This window comes from Solea senegalensis, linkage group LG2 (genome assembly GCF_019176455.1).
Source record: "Solea senegalensis isolate Sse05_10M linkage group LG2, IFAPA_SoseM_1, whole genome shotgun sequence".
Lineage (NCBI taxonomy): Eukaryota > Metazoa > Chordata > Actinopteri > Pleuronectiformes > Soleidae > Solea > Solea senegalensis.
This window is the reverse complement of record NC_058022.1, coordinates 1,895,231-1,907,268: the sequence shown is the minus strand read 5'-3', so window position 1 is coordinate 1,907,268 and position 12,038 is coordinate 1,895,231. Positions and strand designations below refer to the sequence as shown.

The following is a 12,038-nucleotide window of genomic DNA, read 5'->3' as shown; positions in this document are numbered from 1 at the left end:
CCACAGAAGTAAATGTGGGAGCTGCTGAACGCCTCCTGACACTCATGCACCAAACACTTACTCTCTGTCATCAACCGTTGTGGAAATACGGCAACTTTATTACACGTTGTTTTCTCGGTTTTTCACAGTTACAGTACAGTTACAAACAGGTGTTTGGAGGAGGGAGAGGGCGGGGCTTGTGAGTCAGTCTCTCGCTCTCCAAGTTTTAAAGGTTGATTCCACAAGCAATAATTTTGCCACTGAAATTTTCTAGTTCATCACGTGATTGTGCACTAACCCCGCCCCCTAAAAGAAGAAAAACCTCAGATTATCTTCACTTAATCCCCAAAAAACGACACGTGGTCTCAATATTCCAAAAAAAGTTGCAGTCTCCATATGACGACTTCTTCTTACCTCTTGGTGCCGCAGGCGTCAGGACAGGTGGGACACTTCTCACACGTGTCCCCGAAGGCGCCCGGCTCGCTGCACTGGCAGCGGCCGCACACGCAGCTGCCGCGCCCGCTGCACATCTGCCCGTCGTCCGACGCGCAGCTGGACGTCTCTGTGGAGCAGTTGCAGTTGTCGCCGACGTAGCCAGCGTGACACTTGCACTCGCCGCAGTGACACTCGCCGTGACCTGGACGAGAGGAGAGAGAGAGAGAGAGAGAGAGAGAGAGGGAAGACAGACGTCAGCCACTTTACACATTTTTATACGCTTCAGATTTAGAGCCTGAGCCACGAATAGCAGGAGGCCCGAAACGGCTCCTGGCACGGATTTGTGAGCGGGTTAATGAGCATAAACACTCCTGAGAATTTGTATGCCGGTCAGGTGTGGCGAAACTGCGATATTAGCATAGTTCCCGGACGCGTGCGTTGCTCAAGGGCTCTATAGCACCCCCTATGGTGAAAACAGAGGCAAAATCGGGTTCCACCAAATTTCCCCAAACTTGTTGGGAAGATGTTTTTGACCAAGACGAACAAAAAAGTTGACTGTAACCATGGCCTCAACTCAACAGGAAGTCAGCCATTTGGAATTTTGGCGTCCATTTTGGCGATTTGCACCCTATGTGAATGAGCGAGACACATCAACGAAAAGTTGACGAAAGGTTTTGCAGATTCAAAAGTGATCTGGACGCGAGGGCCCTGTAATTTTCTCTGTGTCTTCTTAAATACCCTCTGTTTGCCCTTGTAACCATGGAAACCATGGGGTTCCCAGGGACTGAACAAACTGCCTCTTCTGTATCACACTTATTATCTTATTATCTGCTCTGGGGGAGTGAACCGCGTCCCTGTGGGACTGAGATCTGTCCCCGGTCCTCGGTGTGAGCGCCATCCTCCCGCCACAGACCGATGTGACACACAAGGAGCTGCTGAGAGAGGGAGGGGAGCAGCTGTAAGACCAGGACCCTCCACAAAGACCACTGAGCCGTTATCGTTATTCAGACGGATAGAAAACGTTGACACAGAGGAGGCAGACGTGGGTCAGAGCCGTGGATACGCGGTGGTGCGGCGGTGTGTGCATCTGTGCAGAATAACATCTGTGCTTGAACAGCAGAAGCAGCTGCCGAGGTTTGAAGATGAGCGGCGGTGACAAAGTGCTCTAACAGAATTCCCAGCGTGGGATGAGCAGCTGTGGAAAGCAGCACACGCCACATTTAATTCAGCATTCAAACACGCGACCCTTTAAATGTCTGCTCGTGACTTCAGCAGCAGCGAAGACGCCAGAGCAGAGTCCGTTACAGACTCTGAAGTACTACATTCATCCATTCATACACATTCACTCACACACCAGAGCCATCTGGTGCAGACTGGGGTTCAGTGTACATCTGTAGGAGCTGGGGATCAAACCCACAACCTTCCAGTTGACAGATGACCTGCTCTACCACTTTCACACACACACACACACACACACGCACGCACACAGTTAAAAACACGAGTCTCGTTCAGTCTGTCTTTGACCCGGAGTCAGTATGAACTGATTTTTTTTTTTCAGTTACACCCAAATCGACTTGTACAGATGATCCAGTCTCTGTCTCCAGACCACGGTCTCTGCAGGTGTGATTCCTCACAGGTAGACACAGGTCACTTATTAACAGACAAGAGCAAATAATTCAACGTGACCTGAATAAAAAAAAGGAAAAAAAGTGCCGTTTATTACAGCACTGGGGGGTGGGGCTAGAGGCACCAGCAGAAAACTCTTTATTCATTCATGTCTGTCAGGACTTGACGAGGCTAAAGAGAAGGCCAACCTTTATTTTTACAATCACTGTCATTATGAGAAACTGGCTGTCTGTTTGAGGAGTGGCTTCTCCTTCTGTCCAACTCGCACTCACCACAGTCTGGGATTAGAGCAGTGAGATTACACTGTCACTCTGTGGATTACAGCCACATCCTCAAAGAAAGAGGTCACACAAACCTCTCCCAGTGAACGGGAAACTTTGCTGTCTCGTTATTGGCGTTGTGCAACTTCGTCGCCTCACTTTTCCGTTATTCCGCTCGCAGAGCTGTGGATTTCTGAGGCGGCAGAAACAAATGAATGCTTCATTTTCTCAGAGCACCACTCCCAAACCTCGGTCCACGGCGGCTGCCATGATGAGTGGCATGTGGCTGAGTCACGATACCAACGCAGGGTGTGTGACCTTAAATGACCGCACTGCTGCTGCTGCTCGACACAAACACTCTTTCTTTAGTCTGATTTTTAAAGGAGGATAAAAGAAGTGCAGCTGCGTGGACTATGAGGTGATTGTCGGACATGTTGTGACATGCCGCTTCCTTCAAACACTCTCCACTGCTTATTATGTTCATCAGAGAGCGATTATGTCGCGATTATGCCGCCTGTTGCACGGTGCTGCGGTCTGAAGAACGGCTGCTTTTATCTGAGCAGCAGGAGAATCACACGATTCTTCAGCTCCATCGTCAGCTTGAAAGATACGGGCAAAATATCTGACGTGTATTATGAAAAGTTGTTGAAATGTTTTTTTGCGGATTGAAAAACCGCCAAACAGGAAGTGCCCTATGACTTTGAGTTCCACCCGAAACTCAGTGGGAAGATGTTCTAGACCGAGACGAACTAAAAAGTCGACAGTAACCATGGCCATAACTCAACAGGAAGTCGGACATTTTGGTGATTTGCCCCCTACGTAAATGAGCAAACTTGTCCGAGCGCGTTTGTCATACTGACATTAAAAAAAAAAAATTGTACTAGACACATCAAAGGTGAAAAGATGTCCAAAGGTTTTGCTGATTCAAAACGGCGCGGACGCGGCCACCCTCGGCATTTTTTCACAAAACAGGAAGTGCTCTATGACTTCGGCATATGTTGAGTTCCAGATGTTATCGGCCAAGACAAAAAAAAACAGTCGACCATAACCATGGTCTCAACTCAACAGGAAGTCCATTTTGAATTTTGGCATCCATTTTGGCGACTTGCACTCTACGTGAATGAGCGAACTCGTCCGAGACACTAGCTTCCCGTCTGCCAAAGAATTGATTTTTAAAATATTGCTGCTCGTCTATAAAGCACTAAAAAAGCACTTTTCTTCAAGGTTTGACACAAAACCCCATTTCAAATACGACATAGATTCCTTTATGCGGATGACTGCATCAAATACCTCTTCAGTTCTGTAGAAGCTCCCCCACAAAACGTCCATTTACTCTCCTGAAGACACAATACCTGAAAACGACTGAGAACCTCCACAGATGCATATGACGGCAGATAAGAAATCATGACAAGGTCTTAATGAAGTTGGACTCGTCTCCACACTGTCGGCCTCTCGGTGGATCTGCAGGTGAACCGGCACCGCGCCAAACACGACACGAGTCAACATCCGAGAAAACCGCGGGGTTGGAGCTCAAAGCAGATGTTTGGAGCAAGTGCACACAGTCCCAGCGTTCCTGGCCGCCGGGTTGCTCCACCTCCCTTGGCTAACCTTGTCGGGCCACTTTGACGCACTGCTGAAGAGCGCAGGCCAGTAAACGCCGCTCATGATAAACACAGCTGTGGCAGAGGAGGATCTGTTCAACATGTTCAGACCCTTCAGGGCTGTGACCCCGGTCTCGCTCTACTCGTAGGTTTCCCATGACGTCTCTGTTCAGACGTTCTGTCAGCCTCAACAAGCTAACAGAGGATGGAACGGATGCTGGTACAATCGTTCCTCTTCCATTTTCAGGTCAGTGCAGATACTTTCACAGCTGTTCGCCATCCCATGAAAACAGAGAAAGAGAGACGTGTAACAAGGGGAAGAACCAATCTGAGCGGGGGAAGCAGGCTGTCAAAGTGCTCAGCCTGGTTCAGCAGCAGCAGCAGCTGTTCCACGCTGTTCACTTCCTTTGCCGAGCGCATGACGGATCACTAAGCTCATTCACAGCTTGCACTGAAGGTCCAGAGGAGATTCTGGAGCTTTCCTCACTCACTAACACAGACAGAGGTGGAGAGACAGCGAATGATATTTATGCCTAGTCTGGTTATGGTACGTGCACGGTATGGTTTGGAACAGTAAAGTCCTGGATCAGGCTTGAGTTTCCACTGAGAACGGTACTTTCACTTGGTAGGTGGAAGTGTGGAGTGTGTCTGAAGGCCATGCCAGTGAGACAATGAAGGACGACGCAACAGACAACAGAGGAGGACACCCAGCAGTTCAGTGTGTCTCAAAAAGATGTCAAACTTCGTAAAAGAATAGACTTCGAGTGTTGAAGAAACATCTGTTGCCGAGTCAGCCCGACCGTACCGTGCCATTTTACTCTGATACCCCGAGAGAAGGGTGCCAAAAAACCTAAAACAGTTGGAACAGGTTGTCTTGGTACCAATTCTAAATGAAACTGTACCGAACCGAACCGCCTCTCACTCGATGGAAACACGGCTTTACTCTTCCTAAAACGTCAATGTACGATTTCAACCTTCAGATCAGGTCTGTCAAAGCCTGAGCAGGTCGGCATCTCCTTTAATGGCATTATGGAACTTCTGGTTTCAAATCCGTGCCACAAAAAGAACTACAAGGTTATAGTTTTACGACATCTGTCACATCGCAAACACAAGCTACGCAAACTAAAGCACTGTCATTGCTTTGTCGTTGATAATCTGGGTTAGTTTTCGTTCGCGATATCTTGTAAAAGCAACACAATCATCGACAGTCGTAACTAACAACACTGTTTAGCACCTGTAGGGGGAACCAGAGACCAAATCTGACTTTGTGTTACTTTTAATATGCAAATTTGCTTTTAGTAGAGTCCGACCTTTGCCTGATAAAACGGCAGCCAATACGAACTTTTCTCATATTTCAGAATCCTCATTTACATTTTACTGTACACGAGACGCCGTTTATCGTTTAAAATGAACCAAACTAATAATCCAGCCAATATTGGACGGACAAATACGCTTTTTCTTCAGAATAATAAACATCTGCAGCACACGCTGAAGCAGTTTGATGAACTAATAAACAGAATTTCATCAGATGAACACGCATTTTAAAGGCACTATTATCGTTTCATAGCATATTTTTTTAACGGAAATGCAGAAAACCGAGGAAATAACGTTATCAGTCAGATTTGAAGCACATGTGTGGATTAGACTAAATCTGAGTTATAATCTGACACCGCGCTGTCAGTTTCCTTTCCTGAAGCTCTGCAGATACGCTTCTTTATTTTTGGTCATAAAAAAATGATATACACACACACAGGTACTGTGGTTTCATACAAGCAGGATTTCCCACAGGAAATTGGCAGCAGGGGGAGGAGGAACTGCTTCCTGTTCATCTTCTCCAGCCTCTGCAGCGACACAGTTAAAATATTTGTTCATGTGACGCAGGCGGAGCCGAGCGAACCACAGGTATTTGAAATATTCAGAGAAGCTTGGTTCTGGGCTCAGCTGAGAGCAGAGAGGAGAGCGGCGCTTTCAGACACACACAGTCCAGTTTCCATGACTTCAGAGGACTTTACATTGACTCACATTCATTTCCTGAAGACTCACTCTAACTGTTACCATAGCTACTACTCTCCTAACAGGACAAACCCTAATAACTATTGAAATCTTAGTCCTGAACTTAACCAGTTCCCCAGAAATGAAGTTCCGCCTCATTAGGACCAGGTTTTGGGTCTCTGTGAGGACTACTGGTCCTGCGGAGGTTAGTGTTCATGCCAGAAAAATGTCCTGCAGAGGCAACAATGTGGACAAAAACACCAAATCTGACCCTGAACTAAACCCAACTCTAACCCTAAAACCAAGTCTAAATCATCAACATGTCCTCAAAGATAGGTTGGAATCAGGTTTTAACCCCAACCTTAACCTAACCACTATTAAAATCCTAGTTCCTCAGAAATGAGGTTCTCCCTTTTTAGGATCTCCATGAGGACTACTGGTCCTGACAAGATCCTAAAGAGGTAACAAATCCAAGTTCAAACACACACACACACAGAGACACATGGCTGCTCCGCGACCACAGGAAGTGCACAGAGACTTCCTTCTTATCACGTACCACATTACTAACGAGGGTTCACCGAGTTTAGCATCACGACCTTTGAGCCTTTTGTAGAAGACAACTCCTCCAGAGTCAGAACCTTCAGAGGCTCCTGGTTTGATATGAGACTCATCTGAGACTGTTTCAGACTTTACGAGGCCGTTAAACTCAGTCCAGTCCAGAGCATTTTTAAAGATTAAATATTCTGTAACAGCTGAATAATTCCACCCTCACGAGGCCTGACGTGATGTTCAGATGTTCTACAACAGCTGAGACAGACAGCAACACATCTGGCCTTTAAAACTGTGAAAGAGAGACTGAAGGACGTGTGAATCGCTCCTTTGTTCACTCTGCATCACTGCAGACAGGAAATATTTCACTCTAAACAACAGCCTGTTGCTCCCACACCTCTGGTTTATTTTTCTCTCTGTGAATAATGTACCCTTTTAAAAGTTCTTGGGATTATTTGCATAAGATGTTGCAGCAAATATCCTCCTAAAAATAACCCCGACGGCTCATTTCCTCTTCATATAACTCTCCGCCTGTTTACTTAACCCTGTTCTGATGGGATGTTAAAATCCAGAGAGTCTCCAGGCAGAAAATAAGCCCGTTTCCATCTCTGCAGTGTAATAATACGCTGCTGCTGCTGCGTTTAATGTCAGAGACGTTCCTGAGAAACAGGATCATGACAGCAGCTTTAATAATTCAGCGTGCGTTACACGTTGTTCCAGCTTGCCAGATAACTGTCAATCACAAAAAATCTCTGAACATTGACTTGCTGACGTTGACTCGTCTCGACCGTGCTTCTCGCGTCGAGCCGTGAAGGAGCCGCGTTCCTTCGCTGTGCAGCAACATGAAGACGGTTTACAGATAAAAATAAATACAAACCTCAGCCAGGGACGCTCGGTTTCCCACACTGTCAACACACTTCCATTATGAGTGTGAGAACTGTGATTAAACACTGAAGAATCACAAAGTTGGATCACAACTGCTGGCTCATCTGTTGTTTTAATTTTCATCACATAAGAGAAAAAACACGGAGCTGCGTCAAATCCTGTTTGGTCGGCATGTACGTGTGATTTGGTTGTGTTTACCCACAATGCCGTCCGTTGCAGTCCGCTTCCTGAGTTCGGTTCACTAGAAGCGCCACTGGAAAATTTCTTTATTTGCTCACAAATGGAGGTCATTCTGTTGTTGATATGCTATTGGTCATGTATTGTCAGTGGTGTACCACAAGGATCTAGATTAGGGACCTTTAAATAGTCTGTGTTTGTATAGTGCTTTACACTCCAGTTTGGTCATTCACACTATATTCTACACACAAATCTTTCATACCCATTCACACACTGCCAGTCCAGTTGTCAGGAGCAACGTGGGGTTAAGCAACGTTTGTTTACTGACCTGGCTGACCTTGCTTTACATCAATTTTTGCATTTTTACTGTTTTGTTTTTTGGTAATTGTTTGGCAACAAACAATTATTTCCACGATACATGAATCTGTCAATCATTTCCTTAGTTGTTTAGTCCATAAAATGTTATAAAATAATAAAAATATATTGATCTTTTGTTCCCAAACCCTCAAAATAATGACATATTGTGTCCACAAACCTAAATGATTCAGTTTTAATGATTTCTTTGTTAAATTGGAGCAAAAAACGAACAGAAAACTGCCAGTTCCAGCATGTCAGTGAATTCTCTCACGTACAGTACTGTATGTGTTGCTGTTGTTGAACTAAAGTTAAATATGTGAAAAACATAATGACAGAGAACTTTATGACCCAGCTCTGACCCCGAGAGGGGAAACGACAGACGAACAATATCACACATGGAAACACACTCAGCTTAATTACACAGAGCACTGTGGGATAATGTGAGTGTTCTGTGTTCAAATGGAAAACATACACACAGGATTTAAACAGTAGCTGTTTGTGGATTCACGTCCATAATGTGTCAACATGAAGAGCTGATGTCTGTTTAGACTTAGCATCCAATAAAAGACACACAGTCTGGTTTCCACAACTTCAGAGGACATTCATAACCTAAACTACTACAGTACTGTCCTAACTCTAACTATAACTACTACTGTCCTAACTCTAACCATAACTACTACTGTCCTAACTCTAACCTTAACCATAACTGCTACTGTCCTAACTCTAACCATAACTACTACTGTCCTAACTCTAACCATAACTACTACGGTCCTAACTCTAACCATAACTTCTACTGTCCAAACTCTAACCTTAACCATAACTACTGTCCTAGCTCTAACCAAAACTACTGTCCTAACTCTAACTATAACTACTACTGTCCTAACTCTAACCATAACTACTACTGTCCTAACTCTAACCTTAACCATAACTGCTACTGTCCTAACTCTAACCATAACTACTACTGTCTTAACTCTAACCATAACTACTACGGTCCTAACTCTAACCATAACTTCTACTGTCCAAACTCTAACCTTAACCATAACTACTGTCCTAATGCTAACCATTACTACTATCCTAACTCTAACCATAACTACTGCTGTCCTAACTCTAACCTTAACCATAACTACTACTGTCCTAACTAACCATTCAACATCATGACTTGAGGTTTGCACAGCTATTCTTCTTTAGACACTGACCTCCAATCATCTGATCTTAGTCCTGAATTTAACCAGTTCCTCAGAAATGAGGTTCTGCCTCATTAGGACCAGGTTTTGGTCCCCATGAGGACTACTGGTCTTCACAAGGTCAGAGTTTGTGCCAGATAAGGTCATAGAGAAATAACAACTCCCAAAAGCCCTTATCTTAACCCCAACCATCACAAATAAATGCCAAACCCTATTAATCTAATGCATCCTGAACCTAATTCTAATCCTAACCCAAGTCTCCTATGTTGTCTTTTTTTTTTGAGGAAAAGACAAGATATCCTAGTTTTGAATCAAAATGTGTCCTCACAGCCAGCCTCCCCCACACACACACACACACGCCGAGCTGCTAAACTGAATCCTGCCCATTTGTGGTCGAGTCCCATTTCAGAATCCCCAAAAATACACTCGGTGGGACAGAAAGTGCCAGAAACAGTGATGGAGACAGACACAGTGCTCTGATGACAGGAAGACGAGCCACAAAAACAAGCCACCGAGGAAACCATACCATAAAAAACCTCAGGAGGAGGAGGAGGAGGCAACATGAGCGAGGAGGAAAAACTGATGAGGAGGCAAAAATTAACAAAGACAACAAAACAAAGCAAAGAAACTCCTTTAAGATGAGAAGAGACAACATTTTCTCTTGTTTATGATGTAAATCCTAATTTATACTCATATCTGTATACAGTTTGTATTAATAACTAATTATAAAACACTTTCCCTCTAAATGTCTGAAAATACCAAAAATACTGTTGGTATCTCTGTTGTAGAAGTTAAAAAATCCTTTTCCTCTTCATTTAACTGATCAAATCTGTCCACTACACCAGAAAATACCACACATATAATTTAGTGACCACTTTATTAGGTACACCAGTTCAACTGCCTGTTAAAGCAAATATCTAGGAGTGCTTTTTTGAATTTTCAGCTTCTGAAATGTGAATATTATCTTGTTTCTTTGCTCCATGTAACAAAGAAATCATTGAAACTGAATCACTTTTGGTTTGTGGACAAAAACTGTAGAACATGTAGACACGGTGAAGAAGAGCTGCTGACGTCCAAACAGAGCAGAAACTACTGGGATTTCCACCATTTCTAGTGTTTAGAGAAAATGATACAAAAAAGGAGAGAGAATCTCCAGAGTGGAGCAGTTATCTGGGTGAAAATGCCTTGTTGAAGCCAGAGGTCAGAGGTCAGAAGAGAATGACCAGACTGGATCAAGATGAGAGGAACCTGAAGTATGAAGATCATCATTTTCAAACATCTACAGCAGCAGAAAACACCACGACAGCTGCTGTGTACCTAATAAAGTGATTATTCAAAAGTGCTGAATCAGGTTTAATCCTCATCCAAGGCTAAAAGTGAGATTACACAGTGTTCTGAGATAAAACGGAGACAAAACAAAACATCTTTTCTCTCCACAGACTCAGATAAGGAGGTGGAAAATGTGGCCAAAACTCTTCCTAAACACAAAGAGCTGATAGTTTTTCTGTTTGTCACGGACGGCGTCCAAAGTTCTGCTGCTCATCTTACATCACATCTCTAAACTTATCACACGGACGCTAATGAAAACGATCTGTGGTTCGCGTTCGTGTCCCGACGCGACAAACAGAGCAGATATCATGTAACGTGATACATGTTTGTATCAACAATGCAGGATTATGTAATCTAATCTCCTACAAACTATGTCTTTCAGGAGCTTTGGTTGTTTAAAAAGCTTCAGTTTTCACTAAATAAATCTAACTCTCTGTCCTTGTGCATACATACACTGTAAAAAAACTGATTTCAAGACAGTAAAATCAGCAACATTTTTTTTTTTGCCTAAAAGAGAATCTTGACTAGCAAGTTTTGCACTTTTGCACAAAATAGAGTAAAATTTACTCTAACTGCAAATATATGAGACATTTTACCAGATAAATGTTGTAATGTTACTCTCATTCAGGATAAAATGACTCGAGTTATGTTATAATATTTTCGAGTTGAAAAAATATGATGAGATGTCACCAAATACCAGGCAGTTTTCCTAATGATTCAAAAACATGTTACTGCTTAAAGAAAAAACATTTAGTATGAATTAATATTTATTATTTTAAAGTTGCAAAGCTACAAAGAATATTTAAATTTTATTAATGGTAATATTGTCAAGTAAAAAATTCCTTGTGTTGAAATAAAACATGCTACCATCATTAGAAAAAAAAGACTAAAGTTGTAGTCAGCAACACAAAAATGTTATTTAGAAAGAAATTACTTCACTGTCACCAAATAATTTGTTATATTATCAAGGAAAAAATCACTAATGTTATCAAAAAAATATGTTGAAATGTTACAAAACCACATAAAGCGTTTTGCGCAAGGATTAATAACATGTTACCCAATACTTACATTACCCAAAATGCTTTTTTTTTTAATTGGAATGTTAAAAAAACATGTCACCACTGTAAAAAAAACACATTATTTTTTAATGCCATCAAGGCAAAAATTAACTGTGTCGAGCTTCATCAAGCAAACGTTTCTGATGTGACTGAATTTCTTTGCTGATGATGAGCTCGTCTTTATTAAAGTTAAAGTTGGACCAGTTTTGTCTGGTTTTCAGGAACATTATATTCTGAAAGTGGCTGCAGATTAACAAGCTAGTTTTAAGCAAAATGTGCTCACATAATTGGCAGATTCTTTCTCTTAAAACAATAAAATGTAAGATGTATGAGGCTTATTTCTACCGGGGCAGTTTTTACAGTGTAGGTGTATGGGCGTGTGTTTCTTTTGGGGTAAAACAGCTAAAAATTATTGGAGTGTAAAAAAAAAAAAAGTCCACAGGCCGAGACAAGCAGTGCTCTGAGAGCTGAGGGGACGGTTAAACATGGACTCATACAAAGACTCGTACACGACAAACAGCTTTTCCTCGCGTCACCTTTAAGAACGAGCAGTGTGAAGACAGACACAGACACACAAACCTCCCTGAAACTAAAACAAAGATTACA

The 12,038-nt window shown here is 42.9% G+C and overlaps 1 protein-coding gene across 1 annotated transcript in view; it reads right to left on the bottom strand.

Annotated features, from left to right (window-relative positions):
• itgb5 (integrin, beta 5) overlaps window positions 1-12,038 on the bottom strand; it is a 39,224-nt gene that overhangs the window by 4,654 nt on the left and 22,532 nt on the right. Inside the window, exon 12 of the mRNA XM_044019036.1 lies at window positions 394-616. Within this exon, the coding sequence (XP_043874971.1) occupies window positions 394-616 (223 nt within the window). The remainder of the gene's footprint in view (window positions 1-393; window positions 617-12,038) is intronic.